This window comes from Natator depressus, chromosome 10 (assembly GCF_965152275.1).
Source record: "Natator depressus isolate rNatDep1 chromosome 10, rNatDep2.hap1, whole genome shotgun sequence".
Lineage (NCBI taxonomy): Eukaryota > Metazoa > Chordata > Testudines > Cheloniidae > Natator > Natator depressus.
Genome location: NC_134243.1, coordinates 17,155,847 through 17,182,659, shown reverse-complemented (window position 1 = coordinate 17,182,659; position 26,813 = coordinate 17,155,847). Strand labels below are relative to the sequence as shown.

Here is a 26,813-nt window from a genome sequence, read left to right as displayed (position 1 = left end):
TTGAGTCTCCTATTCCAGCAGGGGCTTTCCAGTGCTGCAGATTCAAGACAGCACAGAATGTGTCATTGAGCCTCACCATTATGAGTAAATGCCTGGCCCATTTTCCTTTTTTTATTATTTCCCCATCAGTTTCCTTTCTTTGCATTTATGCGACAGTACCTGTCAGAAATATGAAACCGTATCCCACATGTGGCCATGAAGAATTTATGGAAATAATCATGTTTAACATAATGGCTAGACATGAGCCCCAACCAATCCCCCACAGATCAAACACACTCAAGCATTGACCCCGGATCTGAGTCTGGGCTGAAGCAGCTGAGCTGGAGGGGAAAACCTATTTAGAAAATGTTGACATTCAGCTCATGGAGGTGGTGCCATATGTTCATCTCAAATGGCATGGGGCATGCAGCCAAGCAGAGAAAGGGACATGGCTTCCAAAACATGCAGAGCTGAAGCTTCCAAGGGTAAAGCACATCGTGGGCAATTCCCAAGGATGGCCTCCCCTTCCCACTCCCCATCTCCATGTGCTCCTATTTGTGCCACGTTGTCCCTGGCAACTTCCCCCATGATGACTGAACATTACCCACTCCCCTTCAGAAGAAAATTAATGCTGCTAATTCTGTGACTGACCTACTTTGTGGCCTTGGTAAAAACTAGCCAACGTAACCTCTCCAGGCCAGACTTTCCATCTCACTGCACCAGTTTTAAGCCTACTGGACTTTACTGAAGTCAGTGGGAGCAGTGGGCCTGATTCTCTGCTGCTTTTCATCTTTTATCGTTGTTTACATCACTCAGAGTTGGTAGGGTTTCATGCCCACTGTGCGCAGATGTAAATGGGCCAAACCCTCTGCTAGCATAAATGGGCACAGACCCATTAACTTCAATGAAGTTTTGCACATTTAAAGCAGCTGAGAATTTGGTCCATAAGGTAGTGGAGAATCGGGCCCAATAATTACATACGTACATGATGGATGTTTTGAAGATACATTATTTATGGATCGGGGCTGATTCCACCACTTATACTCAATGAGCAGTCACTTGAACACGGGTTGCAAGCATGGGCCCTACACACTAACTGTCATAAACATCTACAAAATAAACATCATGACTCCAAACATTACAATAAAAGAGTTTTTATGCACCAGCTCAGAATTTATTATAATACAAACAAGTTTGTCAAACACAATATATTCTCTAGTTATGAAAATATCAATGTTTACAATTCAAATAGATAATAGGTCTCATTATTATAATATTATATACTCAGCATTGTGTTTAAAAATGACTTTGTTCATAGCTGTGATTTTTCGAGGACATACGTCTGCAAGTAATTGTTAGACTCTCTGTTCACAGCTTTTTTTCCCCCCCCCAATTGTAGGTATTTGAAATATAAGTTAAAACAAGTACAAAATCCCCTCTCTGCAACCAAGATACTTCTGTCTCCAGAATATTTTATTTTCCTAAATAGTGAGACAGCGAGTGCTTGGTTAAGTTTTTACTATAGGAAAATTAGGTGGTACAAAGAATACAGCAAGACATTGGCTAGTTAACAACAGTCATTGCAAGATGCTTCACAAAACTAAAAAAGGCCAGGATCATCAACAGCAGCTCTCATATGGTGGACTAAAAAGTCAAGGCTTTATTTCCCAAACTGCCCCCTCACAAAAAAGTCTTCAGAATGTTTATTGTTAATAAGTTATGGCCTAATCAAAACCCCAATGAAACCAGTGGGAGGTTTTTCGTTGACTTCAATGAGGCTTTGAATCGAGCCCTTAAAGCCCCAAAATCATTGGAAATGAACTGGTTGATTAAATACCTATGAAAGTAATACCATGTTATTTCAAAGACTGATATGAAAATGGTAGTGAGGTTTTTTTAAAAAAACAAGATTACAATAACCTGGTGGAATATCTTTAGTTCAGAAATCAAATCCTCACACTAAGAGTTTTAAAATTTTAAATATGGCCATTTATTAAAATAAAAAATATCAGTAGGAAACAAAAGAGAGATTACACTGCTAGTTTTCAGGACCAACATCATGGTAAGAAAAGTAATAAATCACACAATGTATATGGCAGATTATTCCATATACTGAACTGAAATATATGCATCTTTTAAAAAAACCTAAACATTCAGTTACTTATGTAAGGTTACTAATATATTAAGTAGAATAGTGAAATGTTCATATAAATACATTTTGTTTTCAATATTAGATAACGTTCTCAAAAATGAATAACTTACTCTATATAGGTATATTGCACTTTGACATATTCACATGTAACTCAGACTAGCATTCTTCATAACAAATTTAAAATAAAAAAGAGATCAATACAGTGTTTTCCCCAAAATTAAATAGCTAGTACCTTTTTTAAAAAGGTAAACTTTGGTTAATATCAATTTACACAGAAGGAGAATAAAGAGAGAGCTTGGGGAATGGCGGGGAAAAGGACAAAGACTAATAAATAAGTAAATCAGTAGTAAAGAAGCTAATAATTTTACCCTTATTTAGTTGTCGGTAATGACACATTCAGAGGCTTAGCGTTTCCTTATGCTTTATTATTGCAATTACTGTTTTGCATACATCACATTTTGTCAAGATTAGTGTGAAAAGATCACAGGGTGGGTTTTTGTTTGCTTGTTTTTTTCCTCTCTTCTTATTTCAAAAGATTTAATTCTTGCCATGCTGCTTTGGGGGAAAGGGTCAAATTCTGTTCTCAGGCACATTCCCCCCATCCCCCACCCCTTTCTGATTGAACTGAAAAATCATTAGACTATATAATTCAGCAGCCTGATAGAGGAGGTGCTTAGCACCTTGCAGGGAAATACTGAGCACCCTGGACTCACACTGAAGTCAGTGGAGCTGAGGATCTGAGCATAATGGACCCAATTTTACAAATCCTTACTGCTTGAGTAGTCTCATTCTTTCCCAAATAAGCCCTACTCTCATGCAGGTAAAGATCTGTCGGACCAGATAAATTGGACTTCATACTTTACTGCTTTCTACTTGTGTGCTCGAAAACTTGTCTCGCTCACCAACAGATGTTGATCCAATAAAGTATATCACCTCAATCACCTGATCTTTCCTGTGCCTTGTGTTGTCATTTATGTCTGTGCACGGTGCATTCTTATTTGGTGGCTATATACATCCACTTTGCACTCACTTTACACAGGAGTAAATGGCTACATGAGGAGCAAGGCAGTGGGGAATCAGGCTGTTGGGACTCGTGGGTACTCAGCGTTTCTTAAAACATAGTAAGACTTCAAAGTATGGCAGACTGTTCAATACCTGCAGATTTTATTGAGCCTAGTTCTAGGAGGTGCTGAGTGCCCTCTATTCCCCCTCTCGGAGAATCTAGGATGTCACAGCACTGGGTCTTTTGTGAGCTTCCTGCTCACAATGAGGCACATATACTGACACTTTGCAAACCCTGAGCTTCTCTCTTTTTTGCAGGTATCAGTTGAGAAGCCCCTATGCTCACAGACAAAGCTGTGCCTGTGTTTACCAGGCAAGGAAACATAATCTTACACTCTTTGTTAAGGCCTGTGTTAAGTGCTCCACAAGTAATTCACGCGTTATGATGCATGCTTTGTGAGACCACATACCAACAACAAAGAGGGATAATAGCAAATGAAATGCCTCTCAGTAGCCTGATGTAGATATCTTCTTCCTGTGTCTTCTACCAGAGTTCCTGAAATGCTTCTTATGAGTGTGGAGGAAGATAATTTAAATATTTATCCTAGTTAAAGTACCTTAAAATTCACTGCCCTGCATTTTTGGTAGTCTTTGTTTTTACTGTTGTGGAGTCTTTAATATGTTGAATCCACACACAGATTTTTGACTATTAAACTAAACAACTAAATGGTAAATCTGTGATAGCATAGCCCAAACAAGTTCTAATATTTAACTTTTGTATGTATAATTTCTAAAGGCCCAGTCAAGGGGGGTGCTGGGTATTTTCATTGGCTCCAGTGGGAGTTGTGGTGTCCATATTTCTCATTAAACACATAGCTAGGCTCACCAAGTCTCCTAGCATGTCAGGGAGACTCCTGTTTATAACCAAAAAACTTCCGACTCCTGATTTAATGATGTTATCTCCTGCAGTGTGGGAGCGGGACCTTGGGGCTGGCAATCCAACAGTGCAAGGGCCAGGGAAGGGGAGCAACATCACAAGGGGAGGACCCCATCTACATGTTGTGGCTAGAGAGCCAACAGGCAGGAGCTGGGACTCCAGGAGCCAGGTCAGCCCCAGGAGACAGGAGCTGACACTCTGGGGTAACTGCGGAGAGGGCTCACACACCCAAGGGCCTCCCAACCCAAATCTCCCTGAAATTAATTACAAAATGTTGGTCAGTGTACATGCAGCACCTCACAGAATCGGGCCCCATGGGACCGCTGTACCTTGCAGGACTGGGCCCCGAACTTATGGGCTTTTGGAGAGTCTAATTAAAGTCACTGGAGAAATAGTCTACTTTTGTTCTTGACTGAAGAAACCTCCTTCCCCCTCCCTTCAGACTCCTCCCCTCTGGCCGCTATCGTAGATAAAACAACTTAAAGCATATAAATATTGGCAGCTTGCAGGATTGCTTTTCATGCCAAGGCTATAACAGGTGAAATATCCATCCTTGAGCCTTGAGTTCAAGCCTGGAGTTCAAGTGAGCCTGGAAGGGCTTGTCACAGTTCAAATGTCTTCCAGATTGCTCACTGCAGAAAGTCCTCAATAGCAGGGACTGCGTGTAGCGATATTTCATGTTAGAAATGACACATCGTTTTAGGCAAGTGCACGCAGTGCAAATGATACCTTCCACAGTACGTAAAGCATTCACTTTGTCAATAGTGAAGACAACTACATGGTCACAGAAGTTTTTTTATGGTTGCAATTAAACAACTTCGGTGTGGCTTTTCCCCCAACAACTGTACTGCACCAATGCTTGCACATGGACACTTGATAGCAAATTAACATAAAGACTTGTACTCCAAAGCATATTCAAAATGCTATGTAACAGGAAAGAGGCATTTTGCCTTCTCATTCCGACTCCCCAGATGAAGTACTCCCATTCTCTGCTAACAATCTGATCTGCCTTTAGTCTGTCAGGGAAATGAAATCAACTGACCACTTTTAAAAATAGCCATGTCAGCAGTTTACATCCTGGTGATGTAACGGCTTGAAAAGAAGATGCATCCAGAGACACCAACAATCCTTCTTTTCATGGTGATATTTTTATAGGTTTTCCATTTTTATCATACTGGTAAACAAGCATTTTGATGCAGTGAGAATTGGCAGGGGAAATCCAAGGGCTGCTAGTTATTGAAAAGTTATGGTTTGTATAGAACTGAACTGGTTGTTTCTGACACCTAAAGAAAGCCTTTAGTGTCGCAGCTGCCATTGTGCGAAATCTCTTGCTAATGAAACAGTAGAGGAAGAAATTAATTGCAGTATTCAACAGTGCTAGCATATTGGCAATATCCGAGACAATATGTACCAACCAAGTGTTGTTTAAAGGTGATACATAGAGGTGATACAGTATCATGATTATTCTTGGTGCCCAAAGTATGGCAAAAATAGAAGTTATAGTAAACAAAATGGCTGTTGTTTTCCCTGTGGAATATCCTCTCAGTCGGAAATTGCATTTTCGTCTGAGCTTGTACACAATGATTGAATTCAGAATGAAGAAAATGGAACACGGTACCAAGTAAACAGTAAAACAGTGGATCCAGATAAGGACATGATGTATAGATGTGCTTATGTAGTCTTCAATCCAAATATTGGGCCACCAGTAGTAGGGGATGCTGGTCAAAAAGCAGGTGATATACACACACACAATGACTTTTCGAGTACGAGCTGGGTAGGAGACAGTGTGATATTTAAGCGGATGACATACTGCTATGTACCTATCAATTGTTAATGGCACGGTAATCCAAATGGACGTATGTATGGAAGAAAATTCCAATACCTCAATTATTTTGTCCAATATCTGAGGCATCTGCTTATTCAAGATGAAGTCCTCCAACAAAAAGTCAACAAAGACAATGAAAAAAAGTACCAGTATGTCAGCAGCAGCTAGTGCTAAAAGATAGTTGTAGGAGGACTTCTGCCTGCGAACCACCAGCTGCGATAGGATGATGACCGTCAGGATGTTTGCTGTGGAGACAGAAAAGTTCAGTTAGTTTCACGGGAGGTAGAAAGGAAGACTTGGGGCACCTTAGAGACTAACCAATTTATTTGAGCATAAGCTTTCGTGAGCTACAGCTCACTTCATCAAGCTGTAGCTCACGAAAGCTTATGCTCAAATAAATTGGTTAGTCTCTAAGGTGCCACAAGTACTCCTTTTCTTTTTGCAGATACAGACTAACACGGCTGCTACTCTGAAACGGGAGGTAGAGTTAGCCTTATTTGAATGTTTGATTGAGCTGTAGCTACATTTCAGGCGTGCTGTAGCAGAACTATCTTCATTAAAGTTCAAGAAACCAAAGAGTGAACTCCTATGTTGTCTGTGCCTAATTCAATCTAGTCAGCCTGTCAACTCAGTCCAGCCCTGTATCACTGTGTTTAGCCAGGGTTTAGCTGCTCTGTATAGAAGATACAGGAACTGTTTGGAGTTGGTCAAAATAGTCTGTCAAATTTTTTTTTGATGAAAAATGCCCCCCCCCCCTTTTTTTTTTACAAAAACTTGTTTTGGTGTGGAAAATATTCGTTTTTTCAAAAATTTGTTGTGTGTTTTTCTTTTTACTAAAAAACCCTTTTTTGTTTTGGTTTCCAGTTAGTTCCCCTCCCCCCTTTTGTTTTCCTCTTCTTTTCCCCAGCCTTTTCCTCTCCCTTTTCCGTGACAGAAAGGGAAAAAAGAAGGTATAAAAGGGACTTTGTTACAGCTCACTTGATTCCCCTGCTCATTCGCGTGCATGTGTGTGTGTGTTTGAACCCTACGGCAAAGGATTGGAAATCAAACTGGCCTTGATAGGTCATCTTATCTTGATCATTTTGTGGCCCAATCCTGTGAAGAATTCCTCAATTCTCACTTGAGCAGGGTGAGGCACTCAGAACCATGCCTGAGGCTCTCAGCACTTCACAGGCCTTTTCTATCATGACAGTTTTGCTGGCTCTTCATTCAGGATCCATATCGACCTTATTGCCACCAGATCCATCTACTCCCCAAACAGTTCCTTGCTTAGCCAGAGATACTCCTTAAGGATACATCTCTGACAGTGAGGCCTTGTATCTGTTGCTGCTACTGGAGTATTCCTGAGCCATTAAGGGGAAAAATGCAGTTCAAATTAAACTTTTATACTTGAGTAAAACTCTTTGAATTATGTATGATTTGACTCAACACCACTGAAGAAATCCCGTACACTGCCTCTTTGGCTCAGACAGGATTTTGCCTGCAGCCCCATGGCCACTGTCCAGTGTGCCCATCAGACAACCTATGCCTAAAAGAAGGGTTACATGTTGCTTAAATAGCACAACAATAAGTTGCCAACATATCACAGGGCTTACATTACATTAGGTCCAATCGTGCAGTCTTGTCTTAGGCAAAACTCCTATTGCTACCATTGGCAGTTTCATCAGAGTAAGGTATGGTAGATTGGTCCCATCCAAAGATTGATTAAAGTGGCTAGAGTGGCCACAGTAGTGTTTAAACAAAGATGGACATTTGGTTTACTGACAGCATGGCTTGCCAAATATTTGTGTTTGACATTTTCATAAGTGCTGTAATTACCTCTCCCTCTTCTACAGATTGCTCTCCCAAGGCAAATCAAGAAAAATTATGAGGACTTCTTGAAATCAGAAAGAGCAGAAATTATGTAAGTAAAAGTAATGATGCCCTAAATGTGTCCTAAAACTGAAATGAGACTGCATATTATTTAACTATCACTTGGCAATTACGACAACTCTTGACTTTAGAAGGCCTCCCGAGCCTGCTTTCTCAAAGCAGGTTTTTAGCTACTGAAGAAAAGGGTCACACAGAATGAATGACAGGAGTAACCACCATCAACATCCCAGTTCTGGGATCAATCAAAATTCAAGAGAATGATGAAAATCACACCCTGGAACAAAGCAAACTCTTGTAGAATGGCTAACCCAAACAGTACGTGATCAAGGTGTCAGAACCATATATATGAAATGTAAAGTAGAACCTTGCCCAGAATATTATTTTAAGACTTTCTTTCAAATTAGTTTTTCTGGCATTAAGGATTATACCAGGCCTGACCCTCCTTCTCTGTTACACCAATCTTACATCGGTGTAACTCCATTGATTTCAATTTAGAGCAGCATCAGGGGGCTGTGGTAGGCAGAGTGCTCCATTTCCTTGTTTTTCAAGAAAACCTTAATCTCTCAATAGGATCTGCTATCTGGCAATCAGAGATAGAATGAACAATATATAATCACGAAAATCCTGGACTCAGAAAACGTAATGTGACTGAGAAATTACTATAGGATTTGGCCAGCCATGTTTCATGGCCTGGCACCTTGTAACCTGAATATACCCAGTGTATGCATCTCCTTTGAGAATACTGTAAACTTGAGTCACCCATAGACTGCTGCAGTGAGGGAGGCTGTGTCTGTGAGGCAATTTGCCCTTGTCAGAGGTTCTGGTTGGAATTTCAACAATGAAGCTGGATATGCACATCTTCCAGGCACCCTGGCCTTGCTTCCTCCTGCCTGCTTTGTGGGAGGTGTTGATTAGTTCTAGGCCCCCACAGTTGAGTGGATTTATGGGCAGCTTCTGCCTCTGTGCTCCTCCATTACCAAGGCCAGCAGTAACAGTGTATACCAAGGTGCCAGCTAGCTTTGCCCTGTGAGCTGGATTAGAAAATTGATCTGCCAAAGTACAGGGAAGCACTATCCAATTTTTCTGCAAGGGCTACAGTATCTTGTATTGGAAAAACTTTCCTTGGAATCACATTAGTGATTTTGCTGGCTGGGTGATATGAAATACAATAATATCATTTACTTAGTGAGAACAGATATAAACGCCATTACTGAGGTTCAGCAGAAAACTGCCAGCATGATAATGCATCAGCAGAGAGTTCAGGAGAGGCATAGGAGACTTACTCACTTTGTCCATCTCCCTGGCAATGTAGAATTCTTCTCTGTGGTATTCTTGAGCCCTCTCCAGGGCTAGTGCCTGGTGAAACTGGGGATAATGCTGTTCAGCCAGTGGACCATACCATAATGACAATAATATATTGCCCTCTGCAATTGTCATGGTGATTCCCAGATATCTGCTCTCTTTGCCCTATCCTGACAGGTCACTTTTATGCATTCTAATGGTGGTAAAGATAAAAAAATGTCCTCCTCCACCATAGCATATGCAGAGACCCGATTGCTGGGTCTGTTAGGGGTGGAGAGCACATGGGTGAATTCAGTTTGGCTTGACTTGGACACACTGGTGCATGTTTCTTTCTGGACATTTTCTGGCTACTTTGTGGATAAGATCATTCAGATTTGGAATGGATTGGTCACTGCTGTGGGAGCTGATTAGGGGGTGACAAATATAAGTTTAGGCTGCATTACTCACTGCAGTACAGGACTTTGGCTTTCCTAACATCTATCAGAGAGCCAAGGATGGAGGCTGCAAGAGATGAGACTAGTGGGTTGGGGCAGAGCAACTGTTCAATTTATCCCCTTCAATAGAGGGGATCTATCTGCCTCTTGCCCTAACGATATATTATCTGGGGGTTTCTAGTATCCAGGTAGCAACAGTGTCCAGGAGAGCTTTGTTCCTTCTTGCATGGCTGTTCCTTCCACTGCAGTTATCCAGACTGGAATAATGCAGTGTAGTCAATAGGGAGCTGCACCCAAAAATCATTCAGAAACCTCAGCTAGGGCAGCACTTGGCTGCCTGCTTACTCAGCCAGGCTGTATGCAAGGAGAGAATTTCATCTGTCCTCCAAAGTCTGCTTGACTTTGTGTGTTTCAATGCGCAATTCAGAGCATTGGCATTGGCCTGTACAGCCCTATGTCTTTGGGGTTCTAGGCATCTAAGAGAGATCATCTGTCAGGGAAAAGCCTGAAGTGAGAGATGGTCCTCGGTTGCCTTTACTTCCGGTGTTGAATCCCATGTGGACTTTACAGCAAAGGATTGTCTACATGAACACTTAGTTTGCTGCAAACTGGGTGTAAATCTACCCCACACTAGCCTGCTGATCACTAAATGTCTGTGAGGACCCTGCTGCTGCACACTAACAGGTCCCTGATGCACTTTGATCTACTCCCGTTCCACACCCCAGCTTGCCGTCAACTTAATAGGAGTGTAAACAAGCTCCAAGTAGAAACTCCTCCAAGGTCTGCTTACCGTGTCAGAGGTGATCCTTTCTTACAGTGTTTCCTATAAAGCCAGAGCACCACAGGTTTCGGAGAGAATTTCAGCAACAAACATTGCGTTCAGCCCCTGTGGGGGTACAAAAGGGGGCAGGGTCTGGGCGCAAGGAGTTCAGGGCACAAGGATTGTGCAATGCAAAGCTAGCACCATTGGGACCTTGACAGGTGGGGAGGGAGTAAAGGGGTGCACATCTGGTCAGGTGCAGAAGCAGTTAGATTCTGTACTCTTGGAGAAGACTGTGCAGTGCTCATCATCTCTCCCACTCCCCCAGGGTTCTGGCCTCCTGGAGCACTTTCTGTACCTTCCCCAAGTGTTGTCTGTGCCTGAAAGGCACAATATATCCTTTAGTTTCCTTGCTTTTATGGATTATAGTCATACCTCAAATATTATCTGTTTTATGGGGGAATTATAGAAATACTTCAATTGCCTATTATCACAGCTTGTGAGCTTAAAGAATAGCAGTTGAGTGTTTCTAAGCAGTGTTTCTAAGTTTCTAAGTGTTTCTGTTTCCTGCTTAGAAACACTTGTTACTTTTGAGGAATATATTCTGTGCGTAACAAACAGACTCTGCATGCAGTGAAATCTCCTTTATAAGTTAAGTGGATAGCAGGGTTATGCCACTGTGTGGTTTGGTAGTTCAGTATCATAAACTAGCTAAATAAAGGTTTCAGAGTAGCAGCCATGTTAGTCTGTATTCGCAAAAAGAAAAGGAGGACTTGTGGCACCTTAGAGACGAACAAATTTATCTGAGCATAAGCTTTCGTGAGCTACAGCTCACTTCCATGTTTATTCCCCCCTGCACCCTCCACTGTTCCTCAGACGTTCTTGTCAACTGCTGGAAATGGCCCACCTTGATTATCACTACAAAAGGTCCCCCCCCCCCGCCCTCCTGCTGGTAACAGCTCACCTTAAGTGATCACTCTCCTTACAGTGTGTATGGTAACACCCATTGTTTCATGTCCTCTATGTATATAAATCTTCCCACTGAATGCATCCGATGAAGTGAGCTGTAGCTCATGAAAGCTTATGCTCAAATAAATTTGTTAGTCTCTAAGGTAGCTAAATAAAGTTACTATGGCTGTTGCTTACTGGGTGACAAACAATCCATAAGGTCATATAAGGGTAGGGTTGCCAGGTGTCCAGTTTTTGACTGGAACACCCGGCCAAAAAGGGACCCTGGTGGCTCCAGTCAGCACTGCTGACTGGGCCGTTAAAAGTCCAGTCGGCAACACAGCAGGGGTAAGGCAGGCTTCCTGCCTGCCGTGGCTCTGTGCGGCTCCCAGAAGCAGTGGCATGTCCCCTCTCCGGCTCCTAGGTGTAGGGGCACCCAGGGGGCTCCGCATGTTGCCCCAGCCCCAAGCGCTGGCTCTACAGCTCCCATTGGCCAGGAAGCACAGCCAGCGGGAGCTGCGGGGGCGGCACCTGTGGAAGGGGCAGCGCACAGAGCCGCCTGGCCGCACCTCCACGTAGGAGCCGGAGGGGGGACATGCCGCTGCTTCTGGGAACTTGAGGTAAGCGCTGTCCAGACCCGTGACCCCTCCCGTGCTCCAACCCCTTGGTCCCAGCCCAGAGCACCTTCCTACACCTCAACCCCCTCATCCCCAGCCCCATTCCAGAGTCTGCACCCAGCCGGAGCCCTTGCACCCCAACCCCTTGCCTCAGCCCACAGACCACCCCCGCACTCCGAACCCCTCATTTCTGGCCAGAATCCACACCCCCAGCCCAGAGCCCTCACCCCTCTCGCATCCCAACCCACTGCTTCAGCCCGGAGCCTCCTCCCAAACCCTGAACGCCTCATTTCTGGCCCCACCCCAGAGCCTGCATCCCCAGCTGGAGCCCTCACCCCCTCCCTTACCAACCCCAACCCCCTGAGCCAACCTGGTGAAAATGAGCGAGTGAGTAAGGGTGGGGAGAGGGAGGGGGGATGGAGTGAACAGGGGGCGGGGTCTTGGAGAAGGGGTGGGACAAGGGTGTTCGGTATTGTGCAAGTAGAAAGTTGGCAACCCTATATAAGGGACGCCTTTTACTGAATAAGATTGTCGCTAAAGAGAGAAAGAGAGAAAGTGTGTGTAAAATTATTCTTTAGGTCAAATATTACAACTTCCTGCAACTTCCTTGCATTTCCTGCAAGATATTGTTATGCAATTTTAAATGTAATCTCATTTTTTTAACTTCTCAAATAATGATTTCCTTTCACTGTATTGACAGGCCCTTTATATATGAAAAAATATCCTGAATATTTAAATTCAAAATACTAGAAAATATACAGTGAGGAACAAAGATGCTTGATAGGACTAGATAATGTATTATAAAACAGTAGACAACATTAAAAACTAGACATTTACTATTCTCAGTAGTTAATGTTAGTGTGATTGCCAGTACAGAATCAAATGGCAACATTTACCACATTTGAGATTACCATGGCTTTTATCTTCTAATTTGTAAGGACTGGTTTCAGAGTAGCAGCCGTGTTAGTCGGTATTCGCAAAAAGAAAAGGAGTACTTGTGGCACCTTAGACACTAACAAATTTATTTAAGCATAAGCTTTCGTGAATGCATCCAATGAAGTGAGCTGTAGCTCACGAAAGCTTATGCTCAAATAAATTTGTTAGTCTCTAAGGTGCCACAAGTACTCCTTTTCTTTTTGTAAAGGCGTGGTTTTCAACCTGTGGTCTGCAGACCCCCTGGGGGTCTACAGACTATGTCTAAGAATTCCAAAGGGATCTGCACCAAATCCTTTGAGGTCTGCAAATGAAAAAATGTTGAAAACCACTGGTATGGAGATCTCGGTGGTGACTGTATCATAACCATTGCCAGTGGGTGACTTTTGCTACTCAACATTCATTTATTAATAGTGCCTGCTGTAGCAGGCTAGAATTTTTGTTTAATTTACATGTCCTAGAACAACTTAGATCGAATTTATCAGAGAAAAAGATAAGGTGACCCCAATATTTTCTATAAATTCAGTGCTACAGTGTAAATGATGATCTGTCCTAAAGCACTATGGGCCAAATTCAAACCAAATATAAGTGGGAGCAACTTCAGTGAACTTATGTCTGCTTAGGGGAGCAAACTTTGCCCTTGTCTCTCAATATGGTGGCTTGTGGTCAAGAGCTTTGTTAAACAGTGCAGGGCTTGCCAGGTGACCCACTCATGTGATACTTTAAGGCTGCAACTGATACAGCACATCTTCCTTCCTTTTCCTCAGAGGATACCTGTGAGAAGTGATTTAAAAGGCTGATTATTTATTGTCATATTGTTTGGGAACCAAAGAATGGGACGCACTCATACACGCACTCCCGCGGGGAAAGACGAGTCAAGTGAAACCATTTCTCTGTGTCTCTCATCTCTCACCAGGCACAATGGCAAAGAGTGTCATTCTGCAGTGCAAGCAGCAGTGGGAAATGGCAAAGTCCAGAGCAGAACTGCAGGGAGGGTGTGAAGAGGGTCCATGCTGAAGGAGAAGCAGGGCAGCACAAAGGCTATGGTATAATTGTATGTGGTAGGGCTCCTCAAGAAAAAGCTCTAATGTGATTCATCCTTAGAAATCCTGGGTTTGTTGACTGACCATCCCCTCGGATTGGAAGGTGAAAATGAAACTGGAAATAGAAAAGACTTACTAGGCTGCCTGGGAAAAATACTACCCTATTATTCAGCTGGTCAGGTCACTCAAAACTCCACTCTATGTAGGTGAAACTGAATTAGTGACTGCCTGCCATGAACTACTTTGCAGACATTCACTTAAAAATCCTGGGTGCGCTGACTGATCAATGCCTCAGACTTGAATCTGACAATGAAAACTGGCCTTCCACCTCCTTTTCCTTGCACATGGTACTGATTAGCCATTGCACCTTACTCTGGTGAAGAGCACTATGTATTCTGTACCCTTCCCAAAGTGTTGTACTGGGTGTACCCAATAGGCTGGTCAGAGTCAGAGAGAGATTTTAACAAAATAGAAGATTTTGTGAGCAAATGATCCATTTCTTCAGCTCTTCAAGGGCATTTACAAGGTAACTGTGTTGAGGGCCACTGGCCAATATTCATTTTCAGCCTAGTCAGCCAGTCAGCGCACCCAGGGTTTTTAAGTGCAGGTCTATACAGTAACTTGTCTGGCAGACAGTGAGTAATGCATTTCACTTGCACAGCATGGGCCTTTGGATTTTCCTAGGCTGCTGGACTAGGATTTTGGTAGCCTGCCTGATGGAGCAGACCTAGTGGTACAACTCTAGGACTAATGCACTACACTGAAGGAAGCTGTGTTTGATATAATACAGGCCTCATTTTCCTCGCACTTACCACATCCTAATTCTCACAGTGTAAGGCATTTTAGGCCCCTGTGTTAACACACCTGATCTGTTGTGGGCTAGATTGGGGCTTTTTATGCCATGACCTAAGTAGAGGGGCCCAGTGGGGAGCAGCACCGTAAGCCTGTATTCTGGCAGGCACAATCTCTCCAAGGCTGCTCTTTGTGCATGCAGGGTGAACGTTCTGCTCCATCCTTGCCTCCTCCCTGTCCATGGGATCCACAGAGCACAGGAACTACAAGGAATGCACAGGAGCCCCTCAGAATCTAGGCCCGTGTGTGTACATCCGTACTGCTATAGATGTGTACATATATACAGTGTGAGTGCATCTTTTTATATGACTGTTATAATAGATAGCATGGGCAGCAGATATAATAGGCAAGGGGAAGCGTTGCCTTCCCTAGCACAGCTGTCCCTGCCACCTGCCACCTGGGCCATGGTGCCCCCCCCCCCACACTCCCGCCTGTTCCCCTCCCTGCTCTGACCCTGACCCAAGGCTCCCACAGCTTGCTGCTGCTGCTGCCTGGGGTGAATCTTCCTCCTCTCTTCTCTTCCACCCCATTCACTGGCCCCCTTGGAGGTCCCCGCAGCTGCTGGTCACGTCTCTCTTCACCCCCCCATGCGGGGTGCGTGTGTGAGAATGCGAGCGGGGAGTCAGTGGCAGACGTGAGGAGACAAGTGGAGGGGATCCATGAGTAAGGGTGGGTCTACACTCCAGCCGGGATCAACGCTCTGAGACTGATCCACCAGTGGTTGATTTAGCAGGTTTAGTGAAGACCCGCCAAATTGACTGCAGATCGACGAGAAGAGTAAGGTAAGTCGACGGGAGAGTTTCTGCCGTCGACCTCCTGCAGTAACTTGACCTAAGGTACCTCGACTCCAGCTACGTTATTCATGTAGTGTAGACACAGCCTAATTTTACACAGTGAAAAAGCCTTCCAGAGACCTAGTAGCAGAGATCACTGAAACTGTTAAAGAGCCATTGAAGTGGTAATGAAGCCATTTAACAGGCATTCACCAATGCCCAGGAAGCCTTTGGCCACATTCAGCTGACTTTTATATTGTAGGAAAATGTGTTATTGGGGTTAAAAACAGTTTCCAAATGACGATCCTTCCGTTATTCTCTGTACCCAGAAGTAACTGCTCACCTGGCTCAAGGAGGAGCTGATGTAGCCAGTGAGTTTATTTCTTGATCTAGATGTTATATTCAAACCCAGTTTAAGTAAACAAGTCTGGCAGGGAATTCTGTGTAAAAAAAGTGATTAAACTACTCCCTGAATGCAGTCTGTCACTGACAAGCACTTTTTCAAAAGGAGAGATTAGGCTTCAGGTTGGCGCAGGTAGCCTCGCTTTTCGTCTCTCTCTATACTGCATACACCGAACTCCCTTCCAAGCAGAGGAGAATCTATCTGGCAATTGAGCCAGTTCAGTTCCCTTGGGGAATGTTATCAGTGCTTTAAGGTGAAAAGGGGAGAGGGTGTCACGGGGCGGGGGCAGCAGCAGGGTGAGGAGGCGAGCCAGCTGCACAGTAGGTGGTGGTGGGGTTCTTGTGGCAGGAGGGGAAAGGGTCTTGCGGGGGGACTGGAGGGGGGCTGAGGAGGCAAGCAGCAGGTGGGTGAGGGAGGAAGTGAGTGGAGGGAGGATCTCGGGGGGGGTGTGTGTGTGTGTGTGTGTGTGTGTGTGTGTGAAGAGGTGAGTGGCGAGTCAGCGGTGGGTGGGGGCAGGGCCTGGGGCAGAGCAGGGGTGGAGTGTGGGTGGGGCTGTGGGCGGAAGAGGCAGGACAAGGAGCTTGCCTCCCCCATGGGAAGTTTCACCCACTGCCCATGAAAGACAGGGAAATAAAACACTATACTTAAGTCTCCCTCTCCTTCCCCCACCTACTGGCAGTATAGTGAAGAAGGCTGCACTGTAACAACACGGGTGCTGGTCCTACAAGATCCTATGTGCCCTCTGCTCCCACTGAAGCCACTGGAGCCTGATTCGCTTCTTACTTACATCAGTTTTACGCTACTGCAGCTTCATCGACTTCAATAGAGTTACTCCTGATTTACACTGGAGTAAGTGACAGGAGAATCAGGCCCAATGACTTCAGTAGCAATTGAGGGCACATTAGTACTCAGGGAGGCGCTCAGCACCTCAGAGGATCAGGCCCATTATTACAGTTGACCACACTGAAAAAGCTCAAAGCAGGTTTCAGAAACAGTCTTGGGTATTGGGGGAGGGCAGAGGTTAAGAATATTTATTTTTAAATCTGTAACAATAAGCACCTTCCTCGTTATGCACCTCAATACTCTGCAAATTATATTTGTGTCCATTATTTTAATGAGCTGGGTTTTAATGTATCTTAAAAGCAAGCACACAAAAGTGGAAGGAAATGAGCCTCATAGGTGTACTGTCCTCAAGCATTTTTATGGTCTCCTGATCAAAACTGAAATAGAATGGATGGTGATACTCCACTTCTTCAATTATAACTGCAATGCAGAAGTGCTTTGGGGAAGAATGGCAGGGAGTGCTTTAAGGCATGTAAACCAGTGTGGAGGGGATAAAAAATTCCAAAACTCAGCTTCTCAAGATCTGGACTGCTGTCTTCCTATCAGAATGTCATGGTTCCCTAATGGAAACCTGTATTAAATGAAGACACAGAATGCTTAACAAAATAGTGCCAAGAATATGCAAGGGTTTTAGTTTTTGGTTAAAAATATTTGGACAAGTCACTTTGGGCAAAGGCAGACCTAAATTTTCAAAAGTGATTCTAGATGCCTCAAATTTTGGCTTCCCAATTTGAGGTGACTTAAAGGGGCCTGGTTTCAAAGGTGGGTTCTCAGTGCTACTCTGAATATCAAGCTGCCCTTAAGGTATCTCAAGCTAACCAGTCAAAACTGAGACAAAATCATTAGTCTCTTTTGAAAAATTGGGCCACAATATTTATACAAGTATGAACAGTACAAGATGGAAATTAAGGGTGGAGATGGTGCAGAATTTAATTGTGGGCCATATCCTGAAGTCCTTACTAAGTAATAACAGTGAGGATTTAGCTCTGTATTAACTTAAGTCCTGTTCCTGTACAGAGATCCACAAGTACAGGCCTTTAGGGCTTCCTGACTTGTCACCCAATTCAGTGGGAGTCCACGCTTTCAGATCTCAGGGCCTGCTTTGCTCACACTATAATGGGACTTCTGCCTGAAGAAGGAGTGAGTTAAAAGCTTGTCTACATGATGGGGGGGAATGCGCTGTATGGGAGTATCATTTCTACAGTGCACTAACCTATTGGACATTAATAGTTCTCTAGTGCATTTTAATGCAGCATTGTGTTAAAGTGAACTAGGGAACCTTTAGTGTCCACACGTACCAATTACTGCACACCACAATAGTGCACTTCAGAAATCACACCCCCATGGAGTGCATTACCCCACAATGTAGACAAGCCCTTAGTAAGGCCCTCAGAATTTGGCTGTGTTTTAGCAACGGAGGGTATATCAACACTAGAGATTTCTGGCTTGCGATCGCTAACACATTTGGATGTGCTAGTCTGGATACTTCACAATCATTTGTACCAAAACAAACGTTTGTGGAGTCTCACCACTTGCAAGTACAAACATGTTAGCTCACTCAAATTAATTGTAATCAATTAATTAATTTGAGTGGAACTCAAGTTTTTTAAAAAATCCCCACCCATCTAAAGAAAACGCACCCTTAGTAACTAGACTGAGTTGTCTTTTACCAAGGAGGGAGAAGAAGTTAAACAGGTGTTATCGGAGGGGCTCGTGTGTTAGGAGGACCCCATGCAGTGCTGAAGTAAATAACACTTTATTTTAGAGGCCCCTGCTTGATGCTAACATAGATGTGTGACTCCTTTGGGTCTCCCTAAATATTCCTAGTCCCAGGCTTGCAGCATGGCTTCTGCTTTGTTCTCTACTGTCTCCTCTGAACAGTCCCACCTGCCCTATAAGCAGAGTAGAACGTAGCCAGATGGGATTAATGAAAATGATATGGTGTTGTCCTAAGGATGCTCTATCTACAGTCCCCTCCATCCAGGTCACCGTTAGAGAGGCAGACGCAGCACACTCTGAATTTGGACATTTGACTGTTTTATTCATGTACTGATTCAGGGGAAGGAGACTGTGGTAGAGTGCAGGGGCACTGCAGGGTCCCCAGTAGACAAGGGGTTAACTCCAGCTTCACTTTCCCCTTCTCTTGTAGGGGCAGTCAGGGGCAGAGCTCTAGGAAAGGCAGTGGGGGAGACAGGGGTGAAAATGACTGTGTGTAGGGAGGGGCTTTGTACCAGGTGCTGAATGCAGGATGAACTCCAGGTTGGGGAATCTTCCTGTTCTGTTTCTTTTGCATAGGGTAAGTTGTTTTGATTTATGTTGTGAAGGACATGCTCCTGCTGACTTAGTTCTGCTGAGTCATGCCCCCTATTTTGAGGCGAGCAGAAAAAAAAAGAGGAGAGGGAGCATTAAAAAGCTGAGCGGTAGATGGGTGGGGGAAGGAGGAGAGGATAGCAGGACTGTGTGATGAGGATACCTAATGTTTTTCAAAGATCCTACGCTCCTAGAACAGCTCCTGGGGGCTCTGCAAATATTTGCCTGCTCAACATGAAAATTGACTCTGCTCTATATTTTGTACCACTGTCATTTCCAGGAAAAACCTCTGCTTGAGTGTTTCTTCCCAGATAAACGAATTTTAGTAATTTCCCCTCCACGTCTTTGTATTTTGCAGCCTGCTAAGCTTTCCATGTATTGCACATTGTCTCAGCATGAACACCATTGCTTCCCACTCAATCCTTGACCTGGCAAAACAACACACAATACCCCTTCCTTTTCATCTGTCCAGAAATCTGCAGTTGTGTTCTGTACTGTAGTACTGTACTATATCTGATGCACAACGATGTCCCCTTCTGAAATTATATGGATGCTGCCTTTCATTCCAGTGACCTTGTATTCCAACTGGGGACAGTTTAGCAGACACTTCCCCAGACATATTGACCAGACTAAAGGTCTCTAATACACACTCCTTCCTGTCACCCTTTTTTGTGCAGCATGATTGCTATGGATCTGTTTTTTTCTCAGCATCCATCATTCTTTAAAAAACAGACAATCATTTTGCCATTTAAAGTAACTCATTTCAAGCGCTTATGCAGCAGTTCTGTCCATCTCTATGCACTAGCCCAACCTAATGTAGTATAACATCTCTCAGCATCTCTTTGTTAGCTAAGCTACTGGATCAGTCACTTATTCTTACTGTCTTAGTCTCATACCAGTCACAAGTGCTGCCAAATCAGCTCCCTGCTCCTGCTCAAATAGGGTACCATCCACACACTTTGGGCCCCATCCACTGCTCATTGAAGTCAATGGAAAGATTTCCCTTGACTAAAATTGCTGCTGGAGAGTTTAGTGCCCATTTATTGTGTGAACTCCATTTAATGAACAATGGTTGAACTGAGTTCTTTCTTCTAGTTTGGAACACAGCATATATCCATTTTCCCATTTGCAAATCCTCCTGTAGTATTTCTGTCTTGCAGTTATGTTGATATGATTTCTGTCTTGCCCACATACAGAGGGTCTAACTGATCGCTATATTTGGGATTGGGAAGGTATTTTCCACAGGGTCAGATTGGCAGAGACCCTGGGTGTTTTTTGCCTTCCTCTGCAGCATGGGGCATGGGTCACTTGCAGATTTAAACTAGTGTAAATGGTGAATTCTCTGTAACTTGCAATCTTTAAACCAGGATTTGAGGACTTCAGTAACTCAGCCAGAGGTTAGGGGCCTATTTCAGGGGTACATTGTAAAAACACTGCTGAGGTTCTTTGGCTTGCAATGTGCAGGAGTTCAGACTAGATCAGCGGTTCTCAAACTGTGGGTTGTGACCCCGTTTTAATGGAGCCACCAGGGCTGGTGTTAGACTGGCTTGAGGTCAGGGCCAAAGCTGAAGCCTGAGCCTCGCCGCCCAGGCCCAAAGCCTGAGCCCCACCACCTGGGGCTGGGGCTCAGGCTTCGGCTTCAGCCCTGGGCATCAGGGCTCAGGTTATAGCTCCCTGCCCGGGGATGAAGCCCTTGGGCTTTGGCCCCCCTGCTTGGGGTGGTGGGGCTCAGACTTTGGCTTTGCCTCCCCACCCCCAGAGTGGCAGCGGGTCTTGGGTGGGCTCAGGCTTTGGTCCCCTCTCCCAGGGTTGTGTAGTAATTTTTGTTGTCAGAAGGGGGTTGCGGTGCAATGAAGTTTGAGAACCCCTAGAATAGATGATCACAATGATCCTTTCTCACCTTAAAGTCTATGAGTCTATAAGATACAAAAGGATCCAATGCACTTTACTCAGGTGCCTGGAAACAGGAATACTATGTGGTGATTGCTGAATAACATGCAATGGAGTTTGCATGTCCCTCATACAGTAACTCCTCACTTAAAGTCGTCCCGGTTAACGTTGTTTTGTTGTTATGCTGCTGATCAATTAGAGAACATGCTCGTTTATAAAGTTATAAATGCTCCCTTATAAAGTTTTTTGGCAGCCGCCTGCTTTGTCCACTGCTTACAGAAAAAGCAGCCCGTTGGAGCTAGCTGGTGGGGGCTTGGAACCAGGGTAGACCGGCAACCCCCTATCAGCTCCCCGCTCCCCTAAGTTCCCTGTGCAGCAGACACCCAGCAGGCTATCAATTGCTGGTAGTTCAGCTGTCCCTCCCCCCACTGCCATGTGCTGCTCCTGCCCTCTGCCTTGGAGCTGCTCCCGGGAGCCTCCTGCTTGCTGTGCAGGCTGGGGGGATGAGGGGGCCTAATGTCAGGGTGTCCCCCTCTCCCCTGCTCCTGTCCCCCCACTTACCCCTTCTCCATAGAGCGGGGCGGACACGACAGGGCTCAGGACGGAGGGAGCTTGCTGGTAGCAGCTGCTGTCTCAACTTCCTGATCTACTTAAAAAGGCAACTTTACTTAGAGTGCGGTCAGCATACTTAAAGGGGCAATGCGCGTCTCTCTCTCTCTCTCTCCCACACGCAGGATATGTGTCTCTGTCTCTGTCTGCCATGCTGTCTCCCCTCCCTCCATTTGTGCTGCATTGTAGAGTGTGAGGCTACATTAACAACAATGTGTTAACCCTTGAGGGCTCAGCCGAGTGCTAGTTCATCTTTTAGCACTAAGGCATTCCCCAGGAAATATCCCACCCTCTGACTCCACCACCTCAACCAAGCTTCACAGTCATCATTGCTGTGTACAGTATTAAATTGTTTAAAACTTATACTGTACACACACACACACATATTTTATATATATATGTAATATAGTCTTTTGTCTGGTGAAAAAAATTTCCGTGGAACCTAACCCCCCCATTTACATTAATTCTTATGGGGAAATTGGATTCGCTTAACATTGTTTTGCTTAAAGTCGCATTTTTCAGGAACATAACTACAACGTTAAGCGAGGAGTTACTGAACCTACATTTCCAGCAGCCTTTGTGCACTCTGCTCCTGCCAGACACACGTTTTCTTGCTTTCTGCATTGAGAGGCTGGATTCTGCAGATCAAGGGCCTGATTCTGTAGCCTTGCTCCTGTTACTGGGCCTAATTACTCATGTGATAAGATGTTACCTAGTGAGAATGAGGGTCTGTAGCATCTATCCCCAAGCGAATAGCCTGCAAAAGTATATTGCAGGAAGCATAACTTAACCTTCGGCCATCCATGTTTAACCAGGTTTCCTCTTCCCTCAGGGCTCATCTGTGCCTCTAAGGAACAAATCTGCATTGGGTGGTGTGCAGCCACCCTGCGTTGGGGTACCTCTAGGAGGGATGGCTCTCCGGCATACAGGAGCAGCACATCTGGTGCCATACCTCTTTATGGGGGTGCAGCATAGCTCATTCCTCCTAGTGTGCCAGTTACTCTCCACAGGCCAATCGGGGGGAGGGGCAGTATGATGAGGTCATGTCCCTGTTCTCCCTCCCTCTTCTGCACTCTCCGAACCCCTAGGAGGATAGGGAGGAAGCAATCCCTGAGCTGTCCTGAAAGCAGGGGCAGCAATTATGCCTGGGCCATACAAGTGAGGGGATATAGCTTCTTTTACCCTCTCTGCATGCTGTGTGCATCCATGTTGCACAATGCAGTCTCCATGCAAAGCTGTTGAGCTGAAGACATTTCCTTTTTACAGTAGGACAAAAAATCCAAACAATAATAAAATGATTTTATCACACCTTTAAAAATAGTGGCAAACAGTTAACCTTTTGCATTTCAACAAGGTATTGCACAGACACTATATCTGTGTGTGAGGCCAGAACCTAGATCCTCCTCTCTTTCAAGTTCTCAGAATTACAAAAATTCTAAAAAACCTAGCTCAATCCAGGGAACCTCAGGGTCTTTATCATTTAGACTCAGATACCCCTACAGTATTTTTTTAAAAGCAACAGTGCAATACCAGAATGAAATCCATGAATTTCTTATGCACTCAGCATGCCATATATGTACAGTTCTCTTGGATGTTAATGTCAGTGTTATCCTCAGATAACATACACTGAATAAGGTAAGCCAAATGTATCCATGATATAACCCCTCTGAACTCACTGGAGTTACATCAGGCATCATTTTGGCTTGTAATATCAAGTTTCTAGGTATCAGTATCAAGAGGTCACCTAGGTCTCAAGTTGCAGTGGGGGAGGTTTAGGTTGGATATTAGGAAAAACTTTTTCACTAGGAGGGTGGTGAAACACTGGAATGCGTTACCTAGGGAGGTGGTGGAATCCCCTTCCTTAGAAGTTTTTAAGGTCAGGCTTGACAAAGCCCTGGCTGGGATGATTTAGTTGAGATTGGTCCTGCTCTGGGCAGGGGGTTGGACTAGATAGCCTCCAGAGGTCCCTTCCAACTCTGTTATTCTATGATTCTAAGTTGTTTTGTTGTTTTTTTATTTTGTTTTGTTTTACTATTGTCAGTGCCATTTTTCCTAATCAAATGGACGTATGTTCCAGGAAAAATTCACATCACCCTTGCACTAACTCTAACCGTACATTGCCGGGTGGATCACGGTAGGTTCGTAATTAGAATGTATTCTACAACTGCAGTTGTGTAAGTATAGGCAGAACATTCATTAACTGATTTCCTAGTGTCTGCATGAAGGATCTTCCCAATTTTAGGTAGATGTAGCACCTCATTGCTTCCTAATAACCTCCTACTCGTATATTCTTAAGGTGGTATTGGTCACTTCCTATTGGACCAATCAGTATCCTATCAGAGTCCACAACGGCATCATTGTTGACTGCCATGGCACAGAGGCCAAGGAATGAATGAGCATGGAAACGGTATCTTTTCTCCCTGGCTGGTGGGGTCCCTTTAAGTCAGGGCTGAGGCACAGCGTGGCTACAGAGTGGAGAGGCTTGCCTGTGCTTTACATGCGTTGTGGCTAAATACAGGACTTAACTGTGCAGTTCTCTTAATGATTTGCCATGCATCAGAATTTACTTATAGATGAGAAAAAAAGGCACAGTGAATTAAATTCATGTGCTGGGTACCAATTGTATATGTACTGTAGCCACTGTTCAGACACAGGGCTCTCACTGTCTGATTCAAACATTTTTATGAACTAATGGCTTGAAGAATATAATTTTCTAAACAAGAGCAGCTAAGGTGAAAAAAAGCATTTAGAAATCTGTTAACATCTTATCAGTGCTGCTTGCCATTTACAAGATGTTTTAAATGCACCTTTGTATGTATATAACTATATATTGCATTATCAAAAATATTGATTCATCTTGACAAATAAAAATGTTCTAACATTTCCCTCTATTCTTGCTTGTCAAGAAGAATCCTTATTAAAGATATTTTTAAATAGCAGTTTTTAAACCATGGGTTTTCTCTGCATGTAGTGCTGGGAGTCTTGGATACTGAAGCCCTTTGTTTAGCCATAGAACTGGTATAGCACAGACTGTCTTCCCTACCAAAATGTCTGAGTGATGACCTGACGTGACCACTTCTAGGAGTGAGAAAGTGCAGTCTCCACAGCTTACTCAGTGCTTGTCCTGTGCTGGGACAAACATACCAATCCGAATCAGTTGTGGCAGCGGTGGGTTTTGCGCTGTCTAATGGCAGTGCAGGCTTCAGGTATACTGATACTCTAGAGGCAGACTGGTTAACCTTTCCTGGTTAAACAAGGAGCCCCTCCTCTCTTTCCCGTCTCCTGTTGTCACTTGTCTCATCTTTTCCCCTTCTCTGCGGGAGAACTTGTTTTCTGGCTAGCCGGCCTCTGGTCTATATTCTTGGGATGAGCTTTTGATGCTCACACCTGCACTCATAGGAAATCAGTGGAGTACTGCCATTGACTTCAGTGAGTGAGGGATCAGACCCCTGGAGCAGTGGGTCATGTGGGCCTGACTAGACTCTTTAACTTGCTGCCCAGGCTATAGGGATGGGCTCCTGGAGCATGCTGGTTTTCTAGCTGACCAGCTACTTTCTTCAGTGGAATCCTGTGGAGTCACAGTTCCTTGCTCATGTGTGGAATCTGAGATACCTTGTTCCTAAAGCTACCCTTGTCCACTGGGAGCTGGTCTGAGATGAGCCAGCAGCAATCTGACAGTAACAATTATTGATTACTCCTCATATGGGCAGGCAGCATACAGGTACACGACTTCATGTCCCAATGCCAATCCCCTGAACCCTCCAGTCCTCTATACCATTCTACTTGAAATGGCCAAATTAATTATTTTGGAAACTTGATTAAGAACTGAGACGATGTATGTCAGGTTCTGAACCAGAGAGCACTTGTGCAGGTGCATTATAAGCAGTGGAACTGTTTGCTAATCCCTCTCCCCCCTCATTAAAGAGAAGAAGACAGACCTCTCATTAAAGAGAAGAGAAAAAACATTACCTAGAAGTATACATGTAAAATACATATCCTAATAAGTATATCATCTAAGAAATGTCTTGTGTTAATCCACATAGGTTAATAAAACAAGCTTCTAGTGTATTTAAAAATTAAAAGTTCCACACCCATCACACATTACAATATTTAACTTTAATTAGAATTTCACCACCTCTTTTTTTAAAGATAATGCCTGGAGTTTTTCTAAAGTTTTAGCAACAATGTTAGGAAGAGACTGTTGTTATTTGTCTAGACAGAGAGAAGGTTTGCCCAATGATGTAAAACAAGCACCTAACCTGAAATCCCATCCAAAAGCAGAATTATTGTCTTGTATATTTGGATCTGTAAAGATTCCTGTCCTTAATATAAATGTATTAATAGTAGAACAATGCCTTGCTCCTCTACACACACACATTTATCCGTGAGAATATGTACTGTTTTACTGTACCCATGAAAGTGAGCCAATAAGAAAGTACTCCTGTATTGCAAACAGCCAAAGTCTCTTAAAATCAGAATTTTCTTGGAGCTCTGTGCAGTAGGGACCTTGGACATGTCATTTAAAAAAACGGGTCTCAGTGAACATATACTGCAAGCAGGACTTGATTTTGAATGAGTCTCTTTCTAACCGTTGACCTATAACTATATACACGTGCAACACCCGCCCCCCCCCAACTGTCTTCCAGCGTAAGTGGCTCCAAGACTGTTTGCTTTTTATTCTAAAATGATTTGGAGACAGAATAATTCCGCTCCATCCCTCGGAGTCTTTCCTTAAAGACTAAAAACTTTCTCCACTTGCTGGCTGAGTTCAGATGTCAGGATAAGTCGGCTGCTCCTAAACAAAAGGTCACGGCTCTGCTTTTAAAATGCACCGACTGAGGCAAACCTCGTCTCTTAAGGGCGATCCTCTGGGGCCGGGCAGAGCCTTTGGGGTGCCGCCGGAGAGCCGGGCAGAGGGTGGCACTCACCTGGCAGCCCGAGGCAGAGCAGCAAGCTGTAGTATATGACAGGTACATATCCCAAGCCACAGCCATACTTGTGGTGAGCCAGGAGGGAGCCGTTGTGGACGTAGATGTGATTGTACTCCATTGGGTTGTCCTTCTCCTGCTGCTGTTCCGTCAGCACATGGAGGGGCAGAGATGCTCAGCCTCCTCTCGCCCGGCATCAGCGGCCGTGTGTCTTCCGCGCCCCCGCGGGCTCCCCCCGCCCTCCCGCACCTGCTGCGCCCGGGCTTGTCATCGGCAGCAAGCGCGCCCGGCCGCCCGCAGCACATGGCGCGCACACATGGCTGCTCCCAGCAATGCAGCGAGAGGCGGGGGCGCGGCGGCACTGCTGCAAGGCTGCTGCTCGCCGGCCTGGGCTCACGGCG

General features: G+C 44.5%; 1 protein-coding gene across 1 annotated transcript; it reads right to left on the bottom strand.

Annotated features, from left to right (window-relative positions):
• Positions 1-1,248: 1,248 nt before the first annotated feature.
• On the bottom strand, positions 1,249-26,813 carry GPR139 (G protein-coupled receptor 139). The gene is made up of 2 exons (XM_074964611.1): positions 26,413-26,813; positions 1,249-6,140 (listed from the first exon to the last, which is right to left on the bottom strand). The coding sequence occupies exons 1-2, from the start codon at positions 26,531-26,533 to the stop codon at positions 5,206-5,208; spliced, it is 1,056 nt and encodes a 351-aa protein (XP_074820712.1). The 5' UTR covers positions 26,534-26,813; the 3' UTR covers positions 1,249-5,205.

Excerpts from the sequence above, each read along its gene's own strand:
- GPR139 (XM_074964611.1), bottom strand. The coding sequence starts at position 26,533 with ATGGAGTACAATCACATCTACGTCCACAACGGCTCCCTCCTGGCTCAC. Across the intron at positions 6,141-26,412 it reads GCTCTGCCTCGGGCTGCCAG|CAAACATCCTGACGGTCATC; the intron begins GTGAGTGCCACC and ends CTGTCTCCACAG.